The sequence below is a fragment of the Helianthus annuus genome, chromosome 10 (assembly GCF_002127325.2).
Source record: "Helianthus annuus cultivar XRQ/B chromosome 10, HanXRQr2.0-SUNRISE, whole genome shotgun sequence".
Classification (NCBI taxonomy): domain Eukaryota; kingdom Viridiplantae; phylum Streptophyta; class Magnoliopsida; order Asterales; family Asteraceae; genus Helianthus; species Helianthus annuus.
The window spans coordinates 118,489,297-118,511,934 of NC_035442.2; the positions used below are offsets into that span (position 1 = coordinate 118,489,297).

General features: G+C 34.2%; 1 protein-coding gene across 1 annotated transcript; it reads right to left on the reverse strand.

Annotated features, from left to right (window-relative positions):
• Positions 1–5,548: 5,548 nt before the first annotated feature.
• On the reverse strand, positions 5,549–8,889 carry LOC110885188 (putative pumilio homolog 8, chloroplastic). Its single transcript, XM_022132875.2, has 5 exons — positions 7,522–8,889; positions 7,275–7,437; positions 6,649–6,812; positions 6,307–6,565; positions 5,549–5,913 (listed from the first exon to the last, which is right to left on the reverse strand). The coding sequence occupies exons 1-5, from the start codon at positions 8,460–8,462 to the stop codon at positions 5,806–5,808; spliced, it is 1,635 nt and encodes a 544-aa protein (XP_021988567.1). The 5' UTR covers positions 8,463–8,889; the 3' UTR covers positions 5,549–5,805.
• Positions 8,890–22,638: the final 13,749 nt, after the last annotated feature.

A 22,638-nucleotide genomic window follows, 5' to 3' on the forward strand; every position in this document is an offset into this window, starting at 1 on the left:
GACGGTTATAATCGTCTGGTGGTGCACGATTGAGTCTTCTAGAAGATTACAGCCGTAATCCAGTGTGACTGCTTATCGTGTGGTATCAGTGAAGTAAATAATATCCAAGTCTGGGTATTATTTAAGCGGGAGTGCTTACTGGGATTTTTATCCCTGTCTATTATGGAGAGAGGCGCAAGGATTCATTAGTTTCCTTTTGGGGCACAGGTGTTTCTTATTTTTCTTCTAAGTTCTCTTTGTAGGACCAGTGCGCGGCCGCGCAAGGTCTAATGAGGGTTAGAATATGAGGTTGTGGTATGGTCACAAGTACTCGAAGCGAGGTTTTTTGGGACCTTACCCTTCACATACCAAACTAGATTATACTTTTAAATCAATTTAGTTAGTTAAATAATTAACTAGGTAAGTTAACATTGTTTACTAACTAGGTTAGCTTGGTTTAACTTTAAACTAACCTTAAGACCTAACGGGGTTAACTAGAGTGTTTTTTATAAATAAAAGAATGAAACTTTTAGATTAAAAAAGGTACTAATTGAATAAAATAAATAAATAGTCATTTTAAGGATAGGAACCTTTCTACGATTATTTGAAGGTTTCAAGTTGAAAGATTAGGGTACAAATGTCGCTATTTCACAAGCTTAAATTAGTTTAATGAGAATAGAACATCAAAGTATAATATAGGGTCGAGGATCTAGAATAATATTTCGTTCAAACGTGAATTGTTCATCAGTTGCACATAAGACTAACTATGAATACATGAACATGATTAAAAATAGCTTCGTTTTCATTATGATCAATAGTCCCGAATTACAAATGAAACGAAAGTAGATTACAAAGAGAGTTCAAGTGTCTAAATATGGAAAGTACACCATGGCTTGCTAAAATAAGAAAGTGTGAAAGTGCGGAGCGTTACATGCACCCCTATGCACGCACGTGCTTAGCTAAAGACAAATCGTAGTATCTTCGAGAACCGACAAGAATGCCACCTATTCAAGCCCTATTGGGACACTTATCCATGCACAGTCGTGCATCTCTAGGCATGCCCGTGCCCATAACGGAATGCAATCGAAAGGATCAGGAAGAAACAAAGAAATTGTGGGGGTAAAGGGGCAAGCACGACCATGTTCCCCTTAGGCACAGTCATGCCTATCTGCCGATATCTCAGAACGATGGATTTAATCACAACCATGCATCGTTTGGGCACGGGATGCCCATTCCACCCTACATTAAAGGTTCATAAAGGCTCTTACATGAGACAAAAAGGCAAGAGACAAAAGGGGACAAGAGTACACACAAGGACCATATTTTGTCTCCCCAAGGATGAGAAGCTTCTAGAACTCCTTGGCCTCCAAGCCAAAATCTCACGATAAATAGAGGCCTTGGCTGCCCCATTTCAATTGATCCTTTCTTCTTGGAATCCTAACATTCTTTCACCCCAAATAGGGCTCTTATGCCCCAAGACTCACCCTTAGAGTTTAGGGATCACTCCATAAAATACATGTAATAGGTTAGTTTGAGAGAGAGAGAGAGAGAGAGAGAGAGAGAAAGAGAAAACTTGTAATCAACAACCCTTTTCAAGTTATTTAATTGGTGTGCATTAAGCGTGATATGATTTTATTAATATTTTGAGCCCATTTTACGCATTAGTCAAGTTTTAAATTTATAAACACGATATTGTACTAACACTTAACACACACTTGGGCAAGTGCACCCATCATGAGCGTAGTATAGTGTTGGTAAGATACCAAGGTCGTCCAAGGACACAAGAGCTTTTAATACCGGTTTATCCTTAACGTCTAATCGATCTAAATTTTTGAGAAAAGTTTTGAAACATGAAAATAAAAATAAAAATGAAAAGATAAATAAAATGAAAAACAAATAGACAAGATAGAATCACTAGGATCCAACTCATCTTTAATGTATCCTTTGATGATTTTTGCACTTTCGGACTTTTTAAAAGATTATCTTAGTTATAGTAGTAGGCCCCTCTTTTGAAGGTGATGTTGCCCTCAACCCACTGGTTTGAGTCAGCAGGGATACAATCTCAAAGGGTCGGAATATTGAAAGACAGTTAAGTTAGTTATTAATGCGAAAAATGGTAGGCCCCTCTTTTGAAGGTGACGTTACCCTCGACTAAGTGGTTTGAGTCAGCAAGGATACAATCCCAAGAAACCAGTTTAAAATATTAATAGTAGTTTACATATGAGGGGTTCAAGCTATTCACACCCCTGCCATCCAATACCGTTAGGCATTGAAGAAGGCCCTAGTAAGCTTGAACCAAGTCCTCGCAGAATCTATACACTGAATGAGACAAGAACTTTACCAAACCACCCTTCTAACCCCCTTCCAGGTAGTTAACGCGCTTTATATAGACCGTAAAGACACGAATGAGCAAATAAATGACATCATGAAGAAATGGTAAAGAAAATTCACTTTCAACATAAGAAACTAGTTATAAAGTCAATAATACAAACCAAATTAAAAAGTGCCGAGAGATTAAAAATCAAAACTAATACATTGAAGACTTGTCTTCACCAAGTGATGTAAGAGTTTAGCCAAACATGGCCTTTGATTGACAAGAACTCTTACGATCAATCTTGGATCCCGAGACTACTACACACTCTGAAGATGGATGATGGATGATGGTGGTGGGTGTTGGTGTTGTAGTGGTGGTGGAGTGGTGGCAAAGTGGGAGAGAAGTGGTTTGCCAAGGGATGCCTTTGAAGGGAACCAAGCACCTCTATTTATAGTCAGATCAGAGCCCTGACCACGGCCCGTGGTCAGCTCCTTCTCTTCCTTCATTAATTGCAGCTATCAGCAGAGAGCCCCACACGACCCTGTGGCCCCTGGACACGGCCCCGTGGTCAACTCTTTGCTGTACTATCAAGATTCTGCAAATCTTAGAGTTGACCACGGCCCCGTGGTGGCTGGGCACGGCCCCGTGGTCAGCTTCTGCTTTCTTGTTTTTGTCTTGGGAGATGCTGTCGAGGGGTCGAGCATGTCATGTTATTCCTTCTTCTTATATTTATGTTGGTTTTTGGCTGCTTATTTGTTCCTTTTGTTCTTTTAAGCTCTTTTGGTCCTGTAAATTCAAAAGGAAGAAAGAAACGCGTTTTTTCCAACATTAGTACTAAAAAGGGTTGGTTTTATGCCTTTATTGATGTAATTTATATGTTGCATTTTGTACACATCAAATACCCCCACACTTGAATCTTTGCTTGTCCTCAAGCAAAACTCTTTAAATGTGGCTTACACACCCAAATGGAATAGCTAGAGAAGAAGTTTTGTGGCTTATCTTGAGTGTCGGGAATCCAAGATCTTTATTTAATTTTGTTTTTATTGTATTTACAATCCTATTCGTCATGATTTATTTAGAACACTTGTTAAGAAAAATTATTTATTTGGGCATAACATGCCTCTTTAAAATTCTATTTATATACAAGTTCACGTACCTCACGGGAGATCACTCAACACTCGGCCGAAGATGTATTTTCATGAAAGAGTCGATTCCGGCATGGAACTTACTTCTACCATATGCTTGCCAAGCGATCAAACCTCCTCCTTTTTAACTATCAACCTTCGTAAATATCAAGAGGACTTTGGAAAGGGTTAGGCTTAGGCTAAGGGTAGATGGTTTTTGTGGGTTAGTAGTTAGCGAAATGGCGAAAAGCGTAAAAAGCGTCGGTTGTCATAAAACTTTTTTGTTTTTGTGACATTTATTCAAACTAAACATATTCAAATAAGATTTCTTTGAGGAACTTGTTTGCTTATTGCAACATTCTCTTTTTTTTAGTGTCACAAGATAACCGAGTTTTTTACTGAAACAAGTAGGTTTGAAAGGAAAAAGGTTTTGGTGGATAATGGGTGTGTTTTACGGATTTTGAAACGAAAAGGTTTAGGCTCAAAGGGGTTAACTAGGGGGATTTTTGGTAGGGGGTAAAAAGAAGAAAAACAATGGTTTTGAAAGAAAAAGGTTAATCCTAATGCGTCCATCATTTACTTACTTGGGTTTAAGTTGGTAAGGACCGCGAATGTATCGTTTTGGCAAGTTCTAGAGTCGTAAGAACCAAGCGACTATTCACACAAGAAACGAAAATGAGCATTTAGTTTAAAGGTATATGCATGTATGCTCAATAAAGGCTCAAAACTCACTTTATACACACACTTATTTCCTCAAAACGAGTTCTTATTCTCACGTCGGAAGGTGGTTATAAGGAGAACCCCCAACCTCTCCTCCTTGTAACGAGTTCACCGGTGTTGCTTCGTTTTGCAAGACTGATCGGAGATCGCTAAAGCCATTGGTGAAGGAAAGATTAACCATCATAAACAAGACAAACTCCCCTAAGTCTAACCTCGTGTTGACTTAGTGTTTCTTCAAGTTGGAAAAGGGAAATCATAAATGGAATCATTTGTGGTAAAAGATGTTATGAGATGAGTAATTCTCGTAATAGGACCAAAAACCAATATGTTGGGCTGAACACAAATAGGTCCAATTTTGATAAGCCCAAGTTAGCGCTTACCCATTACCTATAACAACAATCACCATGGCAGGAAATAGTGTTTCCTTACCATTGGTCGAAATGGGCGGCCAGCTGCTACGTTGGCATTTCCCCATTGGTTAAGCTAAATTACGATTTTCCCCGTTTAAATTTACAGTTTTGCCATTGTTTTGTCTTTTTTTCTTCCCAGCCAAATTACGATTTTGCCCTCATCTCAAATTTACAGTTTTGCCATCCTTTTTGTTTTTTCCTCTGTGAAATTATGATTTTGACCCAGTGTAAAATTACAAGCATGCTATCATTTTAGTTTTTTCTTTTATAAAATTATGGTAGTGTTTTGTTTTAATTGGTTGAATCGGTGTAATTTTTATTTGTGCCAGTCGGCTATTTGACACACGTTTATTTGTCTTGAAAAATTAAAATTTTGCTCCAGTTTAAAATTATAGTGTTTCCATCGTTTTGGTTCTTTTAGCAAAACTATGGTGGTATTTTGTTTTAACTGGTTGACTCGATGTAATTTTTTTAGGTCGTGTTATGAGTAGTATGTACAAGTAACCGAATCACAAACTTATATGTTATGAGAGAAAAATATTCGGCTTAGTGGGCAAAAACTAGTTAGTTTACAAATACACTCGTATGAAAAAAGTCACTCTACAAAGCTAGGTTGACTTCCTCTTTCTCTAGCTCTATACCATCATACACATGATTTACGATGTGGTTCAGACTGACTTGACCGTGAGTGGTTCCAGAATGCATTGTTACCTAATAGAAGGATAGAAGAGATTGAACCACACGACTCATGTTGATTTAGGAAGAACCATAGTAACAAATTTACGGTGAACACTTTAAATAAAAAATAAGACCATACAAAACTTTAATGACCAAAGTAATCAATGATAACATGGTTGGTTTGAATTATTTAGGTCACACTATACCTGCTTAGTTTTTAGTTATTTAAAATTCTAACTTATTGTAACAATATACTTTCTATAATCATTATAGATACGTTAACTATTAAGTACTAATAAAAAATCAATAAATGGACAAAAGGGTGAGTATTGTCTAAACAGACTATTTCGCAATCTCTAGTTCATTCATACACCAAAAAAGAAAATCCAAAAGCTACATAGACAACATAAGAGAGCTTACATTTAACCAACTTGAACCCAAAATTAGCCATACCTCTCTATCTATGACCCCGAAAGCGCGATGTAGAAAGACAAATATACTGTTATCGATGACACAAGTGGTTGCTAAGATGACCCGACCCATTATAGACACAAGAAACAACAACATTATCATCATACAATCACCTCCTCAAAAGCTTGTGGGAGAAAATCCTCTTCGAGTACGGGCTGTTTCGTGAGATTGCCTTGTGGGATTCAATCACATTTACCAACGAGTTATGAAGCGGGCCCTGCACTTGGTTTTTAGATTACAACAGATTAGAAATGGCCGTTTCAACTCGTTTACTTGTCACTTGTAAGTGTGTAAATTTGGGCCAAAAGTCACCAAACTTGTGTTTTTAATGCATACAACCACATAAACATCAATTTATTCAAATACATTATTTTATTATTATAATAACGATAACAATAATGATAATAATTAGTATTATTATTACTGTTGTTATTATTATATTATAATTTTGTGATCATATTTAAGGCATCAAATAAAAAGCTGACAGACGTGTATTGGGTTGACCCGATCCAACCAGTTTGACCCATTCTACAAAACAACCCGTTTTAACCCGACCCACCTATTTTACCAATCCTACAATAACCAACAACTTTAGTGAAAGATTACCGACCTCAGAAACACGAAGGGCGGTTTGTATAACATAATTTGCATGTGGATCTTGAAGCAATTGTTCAAACTGAGTAGCCGAGATCAGTTCACGGATGATGGTTGACCTGAATTGACCATCTAACACGGCTAAACATTTCTCGACTACATGGCTACTAAACTTTTGGGTGGCAAGGTGCACATAGTTACCCTTAAACTGAGAGGTCAGCTTCGACACAGCCGATGGAATCTGCAGCTCAAGAATGTACTGTACAGCATAGTTTCTGCATCGTACGTTAAAAAAAGTATTAGCCGAAAAAATATAAAAAGTGTAAACGAGAAAACGGGATTTTCTTCTTAGCATTACCCGTATGCATCTTGTGCAAGAAGGATGCCATTTTTTGATATTTCCGAGACTAATTTTTCACGGTACTCGCCAGTCGAGTGATTGATGCATCTTTGTAATACACAACATCCGTGTTGATGGGTTGCTATTTCAACACAGAATTTTGCAGCAGCTTCATAGATGAACTGTGATCAGTAAGGAAATGGGTCAGAATAGGGTCATATTTTAACTCCAAAAGGTCAAATGGCCAAATTAAAGGTCAAACTTTTTACTTTCCATCACATTTTGTAAATTTGAGATCAAACTTTTTATTTTCCATATCGAAACCCCGTATATAATTTGTATTAAAATCAACATTAACAATTCTTAATTCATTATAACGTTAGATCCATAGAGTAATTAATGAATCGAAAAGCTATACGTTTGACCTCTAAAGTCAAAAGCAAGGGTATCAAATGACTTTTGAGAGAATTAAAGATTGTTTCTATCACATGAAACCAATAAAATTTGTTGCAAACAACACAGCGAAAGTCGTTTGTGTTCGATATTTACTAAAAGACGTTGCTATCATGCTATGACAACAATGTATAAGCATATAAGCATGGAAATTAAACCTATAATTCTGCTAAACCTTAGCAAGTCCAAACCTTATTATCTTCATTGCTGAGACACTGCAAGCAACGCTGAATAACATGATTCCCGTTGAGATCCTTTATAAGAGCAAGAAAGCCCGGTTCGATAGCAGATATAACAAGCTTAATTTGCTGTCTAGTCTTCAGAGTCTCTATAAGCTTCTGTACCACCCTAGTTCTATAATAAAAAACAAACATATCGACATTTGTAGTATTAAATAACGTTAACTATACGTTAAACATAATTAAAAGTATAAGTTACCCATGAGTATTCAACGAAATTTGAACAAGTTCCCTCGGTTCTCGAGTAACTGCGATCAATATCCGCATTCTCTGTTCTTCATTACAAACTTCCAAAAGCTTCTGCATAAAGTAATTCCCAAACGGGTTGATCATAAGCTCGACCACATGCCCTATGATCTCGTTAAACACAGTTTGTACATGTTGCGGGTTTCCATCATCGAAAATCTTTTGCAGAAGCCGACACCCGTGTTGATCTTTAGCCATTGCAAATATATACTGTTGACCATTGCTCAAATGAGTTTGACCATTTTCGCTAGGTCGAATGAACTTCTTCCTAACTCGACTTACATCTTCACCTTGAATGATCAAACTATCCTCCCTGGCTAAACCCTCGAGCCCATGCCCGACCCCGACCCCGAACCCGAACCCCCCACGAGTGATTCTTGAACCGTCAGCCGCCATGTGGAACCAATGAGAGTCATGGTTCGGGTTAACCTTACCTTTTGAAGCAGCAATCCCTGATTGATAACAATAATTCAACACACTCCTATCGAAATTCGATTGCTCGTAATTCATGGGGATTCTTGAAAAATAAGGGTTAGCTGCAAGATAACCGGAATCCCTAAATGAAGTCGAACGGATTCGATTAACGCAATGTAAACCCTGATTTTGATCATGATTTATATACATTCTACTAAGTCCATCAATCAAATTTCCATCAACTTCCTTCCCTAAAGATGAATGGGGCAGTTCAAAACAGGGGTTTCTTGAAACAATATGTGATGATGATGATGAATCACCATCATCATACATACCATACATATGATGATGATGATAATGGGCATTAGCATATGATGGATGATGATGAAGTGATGTTGCATGAGGGATCTCACCCAACAACATTTCAAGCTCTTCATCATCCTTCATGTTATCAATAATACCAACTCTCTCAACCATCATCCACAACACAACAAACAAACAAGAAATCTTGAAAACAACAAAATATAAATAAATTTCAAAACTTTAAAGCACCCACATCAAGAAAATGATCAACAACCACTATAAATAATGAAAATGAAAAAACCCATAACAATTACCCCCTTTTTTCCATCTGGGAATAATCTTTTGACTAGGTTATGATGCAATAATCATCATGTTGATCATAATATGATTTGGGTTTTTTGGGAAATTTTTGAGGTTGGTGAAGCATGCAAAGATGGAGGAATGCATACACAGAGTGTATGTATATGTGTATGTTAGTGTACAGAGAGTAAGGTGAAGGTCTCACGCCATAAAAGATGGAGAGAGGAACAGACTCTCACTCATCTCTCTTCATTACTTTCTCTCTCTAGAATATACACATATATAGTGAGGGAGGAGGAGATCTCATTGAGAATGTTTTTTGATCTTTCTTGTCAAATTTTGGAGCACAAATTCGTGTTATTATACCTTTTATTTTTTTTTTCTATGATTCCAGAGTATACAAAAATTATTTAAAAGATACTTTTATATATTTATTTAAATGATACTTTTATATATTTTTGACAGTTTTTATGTATTGTGTTTATTATGTACAGACATTGGAATTACAAACTCCGCTATATATTTAACGGCCAAGATCTATTCAAAGGATGCACTTACATGGTTAAATGTTATTAATTTTCACAAAGGCAACATTATTATTATTATTTTTTTTAACGGCAAGAAACGACGTGTCAATCACCGTGATAACGGGCGCTATGGCCAAGGTCGACTACTCGACCGTCACCAGCACCTTGGCTCTTCCAGATGTGCGGAAACCCGACTTCCACCCGCTCGAAGACACGACAGTCGAATAATCGGTAAAACCTCGTCTCTCATCCAAGATGAACCAGCGCCACCCGTATTCGCCCTTCACGTGGATGCCGCAGAAAATAATAGGAGAGTGGGAGTCGAACCTGGTCACAAGAAACACCAAGTCTTTCCTCAACCACTACACCGCTGCCTCATTGGCACAAATGCAACGTTATTACAATCTTTGATAAAAAAAAATATATTAATACTTTAGGTACGCAATTTGAGTAACGGGTTGTATGTTTAGCTCTTAATTGGGCTCTTAATAGTTCAGACATTTTACTGGTTCAACACTTAATGGTTCAGACTGTTTGTTTCGCGAGCAGATGTCTGAATGGTTAAGATATTTACCTTTGAATGATTAAGCATTATACTGAGTCTGAATAGTTAAGACCTCTAGTCTGAATTTGTCAGACATTTGCCTCTAAACGGTTAAGCATTATACGGGCTCTTAATGGTTCAGACCTTTTACTGGTTCAGCTCTTAATGGTTTAGACCTCTTACTGGTTCAACATTTAATCATTCAAATGTTACCAAACAAGCCCTAAAACAAGAATAAACAAAATAAAATGTCAATCATGTCATTTAATGGGTAGTAATGAGACTTGGAATTTAAATTGCAAGTGAAAGAGAACAATAAAATAGACTTTTAGTGTAGTCGTAGCAAAAGGGGGCGTTTTCTTGCCCGAAAACGCCAAACAACGCCTGAGTCTCGCCCCTTTGGGCATTTTTCTTGGATTTTTTTGAATGGCGTTTTAGAAACAATGCTCTTGCCCCATTTGAAGATGTTGTTGGCCTAATCACATGAACCCTCTTCTTCTTTGGCCAATCAATTTTTTTATGGTTTTTTATTTATTTAATTCTTTACGCCCCTTTTAACATAATGCCAACATCCCAACTACATCCATTTTAGAAAAAAACGTCCCTTTGCTGACAAGGACGACACGTGGCAGACAACGCCCAAGGGTGGGGCATTATTTACCATAACCACTACGCATGATCTTAAAGATAAAGAATATGATACGATTATATCTTTCATTTATATAAGCAAACCCATGATTTGTTCGCAACTAAAAACTCAATTTCGTAACAAACTTAAGAAAAAAAAAATACCATAGTTACAAAATTTTCACATCTTCCATTCATATAAGCAAACCCGTGATTTGTTTGCAAATAAAAACTCAAATTCGAAACAAATTTAAGAAAAAAAAAAACATACCAAAATTAATTTAGTTACAAATTTTTCACGCGTTTTGAATCAATGAAAATGATCAAAATAAAAGGAAACTACAATTGATAGTGTGCATTTGTGTAACATACTAAAACGGGTAAATTTAAGTTTGATTTGAAAACAACATCAACCGTATATTTTTTAAAGTTTTCTTGAAATGAGTTTGAAACTCTCGAAAAGACGTTTAACCAACATCATTGTTTTTCAATAAAATTCGAGAACAGTGAGCTATGCATCCATTTTCGTTTCTTTGCGTTTACATTAGTCGTAAGTGTGATGTGTCATGTTTTCCCTTGTACACGAATCATTTAAAATAAGTGTTTTTGAAGTACATCAACACAACATATAAAATATAACTCATGCAAATTTCTATAGATGTTTATAGTCTCATTCAATTGCTTTATATTAAAATAATAATAATAATATAGAGGCCGGTTATTGTACAACTTGACTTAACGTACGCTGCGTACGAGATGCAGTATCAACATCTGATTTTCTTTTAACATGCGATTTTGGTTTTTTCAACAACATGCAATTTTTTTAACATGTGAATTTTTTTTAACATGCGAATTTTTTTAAACATGTGATCTTTTGTTTTTTTCAACATGCGAGATTTTTTTTCTCAAGTTATAACATACGAATTTGCTATAACATACGATTGATACGTTAAAACATATTGTACGATACACTTTTTCTAATAATATAATAGTAATCAAACTGTTAACTACATCAAGATTTAACAAAAAAAAAAAAAAAAAAAAAAAAACATAAAGCAAAATACTAATTAAATAACTTTCAAGGGGTAATTTTGGTATTTAGCCAACGATAAAGAAGGTTTATTGAGGGATCTTTTGCGTTACCATAAAGGGAGGGTACCGTTTTTGTTGGCCCACAGCAACCCCAGCAAGTCATGGTCATGCAATTGCATTCTATCTAATGATACGAAGACACGTGTCCCTCTTCCAACAACCTATTGTCTCATATCATATATAACTTTTAAATTTAAATTTTAGTAATATAATAATTTTTTTTATAAATTTTAAATTTTTGTAATATAATATTTTCTATAAATATATTACACTTAAAATTAATAATGATAAAATTAGCTGAAACATATATGAAATTTAATTACTATCTAGGTTCAACATAAAGTAAGAAATAACAGTAAATAAAAAAATCACTAAATAATAATCAAGTTTAATAACTGTCCGATTTAGATTTTTCAATTTAAATAATTATGAAAATTTCACAACAATTAAACAATAATGAAACTTTAGTGCTTTATGGTTTTTTTAACACTGGTGGTTAATAGTTTAAAAAAAAAGCATTAGTGACTTTATTGAAACAATGTTAAAACTTGTATTAAATGTGTGATTTGTATAATGGGTGTTGCTAAATGCACTCTCCCTTTTTTAAGTTTTACTGAATGCACCTCTCCCCTAAAGTTTTTAAGAAAATACAATCAAACCTTGTATTTTCTATTATGTATATTATATTTTAGTATTGATTTTTAATACGATTTTTTTACCTTTGTAGTCATAAAATTATACAAATTATTTTGATGTGTCCTCTTTAATTTTACGAATTGCCAAAGGTGTCTTCGAATTTACAAAATAGCCTACTTTGTACTTTCAAAAGTACACATACATAAAGATAAAAAAAAATCATTATACGAACTCTTTTAATAATTCTAGTAACTATAAGGTAAAATTTTGTTTGACATTAATTAAATATACCATTAAATCTTGTATTAATCTATACTATATAATAAAAGAAACCATTTATGAGACACTTGTTATCATATTAGACCATGTCTTATAGATAATTATTATTTTAGTTTAATCCCTTCTAATTAATTATAGATAACTTTTCTAATAAATATTATTTAGCTTAATATCTATAGATAATTATTATTTATTAAATAATTACATATTTTATTTCATATTACATGATAATTTTTTTAACAACACACGATGACCTCAAATTTTTTTTGAAAGATCAATTTCATTCAAAACGCCAATGCCAGCGGCAACCTGAAACAAGACGAAACAGGAAGCCGCGGCCGCAAACAAACAGCCAATTACATCAAGTTAAAAGTACACCAACTATTCCAATCGACACTTTTCTTTTTGAACCTATGTTTGAACCACAAAAAACTGATAGACTTCACGTCCGCCACTATGTCCGCCACGTTGCTATCCCGCTGAGAAAAAACCCGATCATTCCTGGTTTTCCAAATCTTCCAACACGTCACAATAACCACTCCTCGAATAACCTCAGCCTTAATCTTTGAGCCTCCAACGTACTTATGAATATCCAAAAGATCCCGAATAAAAAAAGCAAAAATTTGGGGGATCTGACACCACGCCGAGATCGCCTGCCACACTCCGGTTGTTATGCTACAAGCGGTAAACAAATGTTCAATCGTTTCCTCCTGATCACCACACAAACTACACTCCGCGCTTTCCAAAGCAATGTTCCTCTTCCTAATCACAATTTTTGTAGGAAGACGATCACGCTCAGCCCGCCACATAAAGATATTACACTTTATAGGAATCCATTTACACCAAACAAACTCGTCTTCATTAAGGACTAGACCATCTTGCATCATTAATCGCTTAACAGCCACTACAGAGAACTCCTCGTCCTTTATCCCAAACCAGCGCCAACCATATAGTGTAATTTCTAAATCTGCAAAACATAAAGATAGACGAAACATATATAGGCTTAGTCGTTGACTATAACAACTTTCTTTTGATAGAGACCATTTATGAGACACTTGTCTTCATATTAGGCCATGTCTTATAGATAATTATTATTTTAGTTTAATCTCTTCTAATTAATTATAGATAACTTTTCTAATAAATATTATTTAGCTTAATATCTATAGATAATTATTATTTATTAAATAATTACATATTTTATTTCATATTACATGATAATTTTTTTAACAACACACATCATCTCAAATGATGATATAATCTAATTTCTAAATCTGCAAAACATAAAGATAGACGAAACATACATAGGCTTAGACCATGTGTAGTGATAAGATGTTATAATGCCCCCACCATGGGGCATTATCCGACACGTGGCATCCTAGTCAGCGTTGGGCATTAAAGCATAAAGTGGTGTAGTGGGGCATTATTCCAATAACGCCCATATTATTTTTAATGAAAAAAAAAATTAAAAGGATGTCAGGTTGAAAAATTAAAAAGATGTCATTGGTGGAAAAAGTAATTGTCAACAAAAGTGGCATGGAAGTCAACAAACGTGGCATGGATGTCAGAGACCACATTGCAAACTCCGCGTTTTAATTAAAACGCGAACAACAAATTTATCCAAAAATAACGCCCTATAACGCATACCGTAGTGGTAGGCGGGGCGTTATAGGGCGTTTTAAATGAAAAATTTTTAAAAACAACGCCCCAGTACACATGGTCTTAGTCGTTGACTATAACAACTTTCTTTTGATAGAGGATCCTTTCAGTCAATATCTTCCCTTTGTTAAATAATTCCATATTTTATTTCATATTAGATGATAATTTTTTAACGGTGCATCCTCAATTTTACTTTTCACACCCCATTTTCAAAAATATAATTTTAAAACTTTTCAAATTCCAACCTTTTAGAAATTCATTTCTCAAACTTTTTATACTAAGAAATCACAACCAATACTTTTTTTTCTTCTAAATTTATAAACTCTAAATCTGCAACTTGGTTGGATGTGATAGAATATCTATACTATATCTATACTATATAATAAAAGAAACCAACAGGAGGACACATGTTATTCATTGAAGGCATCTGTTTTTTTATAGATAATTAATTAATTAATATCAATTAAAAGATAACTAGGTTAGTTCCCCGTGTGTTACACGGGTTGAACAATCTAAACTATATAATAAATATTTCTTGCAAATGCAAACCAAAGATGGAGAAGTTTATATACCAAATTGACTTAAATGAGTTAATATAAAGATGATGTATGTTACTATTATAAAATTCATCAAAGAAACATGTAATCTTTGAAAATGATACAAAAATAAATATATTATATTATATAATACTTATTATTGTATTTATATATTACATTATATTTAATGAGAAATAAAAAGTTACAATTATAATTCGCACATTATCGAAAATAATTTGAATCCAAAAATATTTACATAATTATTAGATTTGAGTAAATCACGATTTTTGCCCCTGTAGTTATATCACTTTTACCCTATTAGCTCAAAATAGAATTTTTTTTAACATCTGTGCCCCTATGGTCTCTATAACTAACTATTTTGACCCCTGAGTCTAACTCAACCCATTACGATTTTGGCCCCTGTGGTTAGACTCAGGGTAATGGGTTAAGTTAGACCCATGGGCCAAAATAGTTAGTTATAGAGACCATGGGGGCATAGATGTTAAAAAAATCTATTTTGGGCTAATATGGTAAAAGTGATATAACCTCAGGGGCCAAAATCGTAATTTACTCAAATCTAATAATTATGTAAATATTTTTTGATTCAAATTATTTTTGGTAATGTGCGAATTATAGTTGTAACTTTTTATTTCTCATTAAATATAATGTAATACGTAAATACAATAATAATTTATTAAAAAGAATGTTTCGTTAATAAATAATTATGATTTTTTTTCTAGAGGAGATTAAATTAAAACTAAACAATATAATAATTATCTATAAGAGATTAAACTAAATAATATTTAATAGGATAGTTATCTATAATTAATTAGAAGAGATTAATTAAACTAAATAATAATTATCCATAAGATACATGGCCTAATATGACGACAAGTGTCCCAAAATTGGTTTCTTTTATTATATAGTATAGATTATAAATTAAATTTAATATAAATTTAAACAATTCGTATAGGAGATAATCTAATATTTTAAAATATTTATCAGATTTCAAAATTCCTGAAATTAACAAAAGATGTATGCTAAATATAAATTAATACAATGTAAATAATTTGTTTATTTTATTAAACTAAAGTAGTTAAGGGTATAAACTATTTCAAAAATGTTTATAGGGTAAACAAAAATATTGATCAATGTTTATTGGTTCTATACTTATTTTCGTGTTCAACTTTAAACTAAGGGTCTGTTTGGTATGGGGTAATGGAATGGACGAAGGAATGGAATGGACGAGGTAATGGAATGGACGAGGGAATGCAATGGATCATTACCCTTCCATGTCTTGTTTGGTTACCATATGAATGGAATGAATTATTATTGTGTATTGTTTGGTAGGCAAGAAAAACGGAGTAATAAAATTAGCGGTGAATGGTGGTGGTCGGTGGTAGTGATTGTGGGTGGTTATAGTTGGCGGTGGTGGGTGTCGACGGAGGCGATGGGTGGTGGTGGTGGCGGCGAGTGGCGGTGCGGCGGTGACGACAGTGGTGGTGGCGATAAGGTGGTCATTGGTGGTGGGTGGCAGCAAAGGTGGCGGTTGGTGGTGGCGGTGGTGGTGGCGTCGACGATGGTGGTGGGCAGCGGCGAGTGGCGTTGGCGGTTGGTCGCAGCTGTGGGTGATAACGGTGGCGAGTGGGTGGCGGCAGCGGCGGCGGTGGCTGTCGGGGTGAGGTGGTGGCGGGTGGCGGCGATGGCGTCGATGGCGTCGATGGTGGGTGGTGGTGGTGGTGGGTTGTGGCGAAGGTCGTGGGTTGTGGTGTTGTTATTGAATGGTGCAAGAGGGGATGGAATGAAAAAAAACATGGGGGGTGGAAGGAATGATTTTGAGGGAATGAAATGCTTTTTGGAATGAGTGATTCCATTCCATTGACCAAACAAACACTCTTTTATTCATTCCCTCGTAATCACTCATTCCATTCCATCTCTCATTCATGCATACCAAACACTACCTAAAATATGGTAATCACTGTGCTTACATGACATTTATAAGAACCATCACCGCAATTACCCCCTTCATCGTATATCGAGTATATCCGTTAGTTTTTTTAAACGATATAAATTTTTATTAGATTCATTCAACCTGTGTAATAAACCAAGTTTTTTAAAAATATAACATTTTTATTTTTTACTATACAAAATTACATTTATGCGACTCGTGTAATACACGGGGTTTTTTTAAAATATAACTTTTTTTATTATGTAGTATATAAAATTCAATTTATTCAATCCATATAATACATAGAGTTTATAAAGATATAACTTTTTATTGTTTGATATATAAAATTACATATGCTCAACCCGTATAACAAATAAGATTCTTAAAAAATGTAACTTTTTTCATTATTTAAAATATAAAATTAAATTTACTCAACCTGTACAATACATGGGTTCTTAAAAATAAAACTTTTTTTTTATTATTTAATATATAAAATTACATTTATTCAACACACGTAATAAACGAGATTTTTAAATATATATTGTTTTATTATTTGATATATAAAATTACATTTATTCAACCCGTGTAATACACGGGTTTCTAACCTAGTTAAATATATTTTAATACAATCAAACACGTATATTTCTAGGGGTTTATCTAATTTTCATAATTTAAATCTTAAATATATACGTATATATACATACGATTGAAAAATAATATGCCTCGAGTGAAAACAAGAAGATTAAAAGAGACTTTGAAGAAACAATTTAGTGCATCTTTAGCTTTTATCAAAGTTCTAATTGGTTGAGACTTCTTGGTATATATTCATCTTTTTCTCTGATATAGTTCTTTTAATTTTTTTTAACTGAATCTAATGGATCGAAAAAAATAAACCAACACCTTTAATTGATTGTAGCTCGTACAATAGAGGTGTGTATTATTTCTTCCAAGTGATGACAATAGAATTTTGGCAAAATCGACATACATATTCTTTCTTTTTTTTTTTTGAACGTGTAACAATGAAGTGAATTCATGAATCAAACAAAATCCTAACAACCATGTCACGTTTTCAAACACATAGGAGCTAAAAATCCCAATTCTAGACCGAACTGTACAATATGTTGGTTAAACTTCAGTTGTAATTTATTCCGGTTAAACTTTATTTGTTTTAGTTAAATCTCAACTTTAATTTGTTTTGGTTAACCTTCATTTGTTTTTTTTAATGTGTTACTCATTTGTTTTAAACGTAACGAACTCATCATAGTCTTAATCTATTTTTTTTAAGTATCGATTCATAAATGCTATATTTCAATTCAATTAATGATTGTATTCACTTATTATGTATTATATTTTTGTTTTGATGTATATTGTTTATACATGAACCATTCGATATATAAAGTGGAAAAAAAACTTAACAAAACAGTCAACAAATAAAACAAAACAAAATCATCCGGGTGAAAAGAGAAAAAAAACTTAAACAAAACAATCAATAATTGATAAAAAACAAACAAGGAATGAACAAAAAAAAAAAACCGTAAACAATTGAACAAAATAATAATATATAAAAAGTAAAAGGCGGAATTTAAAAAATTATAACAAAACAATAATATATAAAAGGTAAAGGGTGGAATTTAAAAAATTATAAAAATAATACTTTTGGAAATGAAGGCATAAACAGTAAAAATGGAGGTGCAATTAGCCACACCCTTGTATAATTTATGCATGATGATGTATATCATCGGTAATAAACAAGAAAATAAGGCTGCACGGTATGGCACCGTCCTCAGTCCCACGTCCCCATCGTCCTCCCACGCCCCCCCTCCGTCCCGTCCGAATCATCCGATTTGTGTCGTTTGCGACGGAGCAAACAGGTGGGCCCCCCTCGGCGACGCCCGTCCTCCCACGCCACCCCCGCCCTGTATCCCGTCACCGTCTTCATCCGTCACCATACCCAGTAGTCTAAGAAATTTGAGTTACACTTTATATCAAGTACTTTAACTAATATCATGAAATTAATTATTATGTTTTCTTTTACTTGCAATAATAATTAGCATTTATTTGAATGAAAAATTAACATAGCATTTATCGCAAGTAAGGTGTATCGTATTACGTTTGTGTAGTTATTTAATCCTTTTAATGAGAATATTAAATGCATGCATATACTTTTTTATTTTTATTTTATCATGAGTCCCATCTTACGTTGAGGTGTGTAGAATTAAATAACTTTCAAGGGGTAATGTTATAGTGGTATTTGGATTCCAATATGGAGTAGCTATAATGTTTCAGTGGTTCTAGACACTCTTGATAAGTCAAGGTCAATGTATGTAGCAGCAAGGATGGTGCATCGCCTCTTTCTCGTTCTCGCTCAGGAACCAAAATGAACACGTTTAATTTTAGAGTTCGAAGAGCTTTAAAAAAAGAAGCAACAGTGTTGAGATGTGCACATCACTCCTAACTCAGTGGTGAAGTTTCCGTATGTTTGAGGGAGTGAAGCTAGACATCAAGGTGCGGAAGTCACTCCTAGCTTGATAGTAATGCTTCTACAAATTAGGGAAGAATGAAACTAGCTAGCATGGTGAGGAAATCACTCCTAACTTGATGGTAAAGTTCCTTGAAAATATGAGTAGTCTTCTTCTTCTTGGATGATGCATTGTTGTCCAAAAGTAAGTAAGGTTTAGACAAAAGAAGGAGGTAGAAGCTAGAAAAGAAGAATAAAAGTTAGAGGAAAAAGGTAAGATAAGCATGTAACATGAAAGTCAAGATATGGGCACTTAGTTATAGTCTAGGTCAAACGCATACTAATAACCTAGTTTCATATAGTCATGACTTTGATACCAATCTATCACACCCCAGCCGATGGTGAAAACATCGAGGTGAGACGTAATAGATTGTTCAAAGACTCATGGTACTAAAACCGAAATATATAAATCATCAAGATTAAATTGTCATACAATACATGGTAAGGAAAACACATTGTTCAACTAAAGAAAACATTAACATAAAAATTTTTTAACTTGATAGTCTAGGTCCAAAACCCTATATGATCTCAATCTTTGCAATATCATCTCAAGCATTCCCTAAGAACATGTTAAAATAAAGATCAACAAAAGTTGACGAGTATACTAGTTTGATACATATAGCATAAGTATAAAGGCATAATCTAAATGTCAAAAGTAACTAATATGACAATATGTAACATGCATGTACAAAAGGCATAATTCAAACCCAAAATGTAAGACAATTGAGAACCTTTGCATTGTAACGCCCTGCTTTTTCGTACTTTCCTTAATTAGAAAGACCATCTTGTATTTCTATTTTTGGAATTTTGTATTCTTGTATTTTCATCATTTCGTTGTATCATTGTAAAACCCGAGACTTGGATCATGAATAAAAATTCGTATTTCTTTAAAATCATGTTTTACATATTCATACATGCTCATACGTTTGAATTTATTATACATATGATAACCTATTCGTAATTCTTGCTAAATGTGTTAACTTACAAATACTCGTCATACATAATCAATTCATGTGTGTATGATACTTAATCTCGATCTATATGACTTAATCATACTTGTTTATACTTGTTTTATGATAATGTTACCTAAAACACCCTTATACTATGCCTTCAATTCGTAAAATACATCAAAAGCATAACTAAGTTAAACTATAGGGACTTAACTTACCAAAAATCAACAAGTTTCAACAACCATGATGGCTCGCGCCCCAAGACCAGACATGGGCATCCCTCTTGCGCCCCGCCAAAGAGTGGAATCCGCAGAATGTTGTTCCCAGCTCGTGCATTGGGCGAATTTGTGCTAGTTTAAGTGTGTTTTTCCCATTTAATGACCACCTAACTAACCTAATCACTTCCTATAAAACCCAACTCATTCCTACACTTTTTCCACTTTGCAAACACTTCTTTTTTACTCTCAAACACTCCAAATCAGTTGCAAAAAAAGTAGCAAAAGACAGATTCTAATCAAGTTACAAAAGTGAGTTTAAACTCACTTATCTTCCATCGTTTTCACCCCTTCTTGCTTCTTAGCACTTGGAACACCTCTAGGACTGTTTCCATAGGTTTTCCATGGAAAACCAAGGTTGGAACATCACCATAATGAGGTTAAAAGTGCAAGAACTTTCTGTTTTGAACAAGAACATTGTTAAACATTCTTAAACTGATGTTTTAACCATACATTCATATGTCCTTATGCCACTAATCAAGACTATGATTAAGTGTGCTTAAAACAAGGTTGTAATATACAAATTTAGAGGTTTTACTCCTCTAAACTTTCTATTTTTAAAAGGGTTTTAACCCACAAATGATGAACAAGACTTGAACTTGTGTATGTGTGATTATTTGGAAAGCTTGGGCTATCCTACTTACAATCCACACCTCACTTGATGTTTTCTTCTTAGTTAGTAGGTATGTTTCATTTCCATATTAAGCCATTCATGACCATCCTTGTTGTCTTATGAAAACTTGTGCATTGGTGAATATACAAAAGAGGTTTTTAAATCGAAGATTATCCTCCTACCTCTATGCATGACTTCTATGATAATACTTGTAATATTTGTTGGACTATAATCATACTATATACTATATATAACATATATAAAATATACTAACCGAATCTTTGATGGTAATCAGGTGATTATTCGTCATGGAACTAGGTTATATCATCCAAGAACTTAGTTTTCTCGTTACGATTCTAATGGGTGTTACACCCATGAAATCATTCTAAACCCTATGGGTTTTCATAGTGTAAAGAACGAGTACTAAGTCTAGATGATTATTTTCTTGTATATGTACTTTTGCTATACTTTTCATTCCAAATTCCTAATCCTCCTTATCATCCAAATACTCATACACTAATGTTTCCTCGTGTAGAAGGACTTGGTGTTCCATCCTCAACAACCCACAACTCGTCATGAAATAACAAGTGGAAGCTTGCAAAACCGTGAGTACACTTGACCCATTTTACTTTTAAAACACTTTGGGTTGTAACATGTTAATATACAAACCTCACTATCACACACTTAAACATGCTTTATATTCTCAATCCTATATACATGCTACTTGTTTACTTAGGTTCATGCTAGATTATACATGCTTTATGTCATTAACTTTGCTAAGCCCCAACTTAACATATATAGCGCTATAGGAGTAGCACGCAGCCCGTCGGGGTCTTGTTAAGTCTTTATTTATTCTTGAACGGTCTCGTCACTTTTGTGGCGAGGGATACTAAATACTAGTGGACACTTGGGTTTGACATATTGTGATGCATGCTAGTTACCTTGTTTACAAATTGCCATGTGGATTCGAGAAAATGCTTTTATACTTATGATATATTTATACAAACCTTGTGTACTCGCCAATGCTTTCGCATTGACACTTTATTTTAAACATGTTACAGGTTGATGATGATGATCGTATGAATCTAGTAGGGATGACTAGAAACACGATCAAGAAATTACTAGATTTGATTTATTATGTTATGTTAAACTCGTTGTATTGTCTTTTGTTTGTTGTAATTTGAATTTCATGTAATGTATTTGACAATTTGAGTTATGCAATGAAAACGATTTTGATTTAAATATTATCACAATTAGCGTTATGTGTGATGAGTAATCTATCTTCGTCCCACTCCGATGATTCCGCCATTGGTTGGGGTGTGACATGCATCAAGATACAAAGTCTAAGAAACTTAACAATGACCACGGATTCGAAAGGATCAATTTAGACGGGTTGTCAATCCTATAGCGCTATACATGTTAAGGGCAGTTTGCAAGGTAATGAATTTGCATATGTACAATTGTAAACAAGTTATGCAGACAATCGACGCAAGCCACTAGAATTCCAATAAATTTAGACGGGTTGTCAATCCTATAGCGCTATACATGTTAGTGGCTTCTCAATAAATTTTAACTTTTCATTTACCTCTACATCTTGAAGAGGTACTACCAGGGATTCGTTAGATAAACATTTCTTGAGTTTGGATACATGAAACACATCATGTACTCCAGCTAGCTCTTCTGGTAGTTGTAAGCGATAGGCGACTGGTCCTATTCGTTGGATTACTGGGAATGGTCCTACGTACCTTGGACTTAGTTTCCCTTTCTTTCCGAACCGCACTACTCCTTTCCAAGGAGAAACTTTCAAGAGTACCTTGTCACCGACTTGGAATTCTAGTGGCTTGCGTCGATT

Excerpts from the sequence above, each read along its gene's own strand:
- LOC110885188 (XM_022132875.2), bottom strand. The coding sequence starts at position 8,462 with ATGATGGTTGAGAGAGTTGGTATTATTGATAACATGAAGGATGATGAA. Across the intron at positions 7,438-7,521 it reads ATTTCGTTGAATACTCATGG|AACTAGGGTGGTACAGAAGC; the intron begins GTAACTTATACT and ends TTTTTATTATAG. Across the intron at positions 5,914-6,306 it reads CCGCCCTTCGTGTTTCTGAG|GGCCCGCTTCATAACTCGTT; the intron begins GTCGGTAATCTT and ends AACCAAGTGCAG.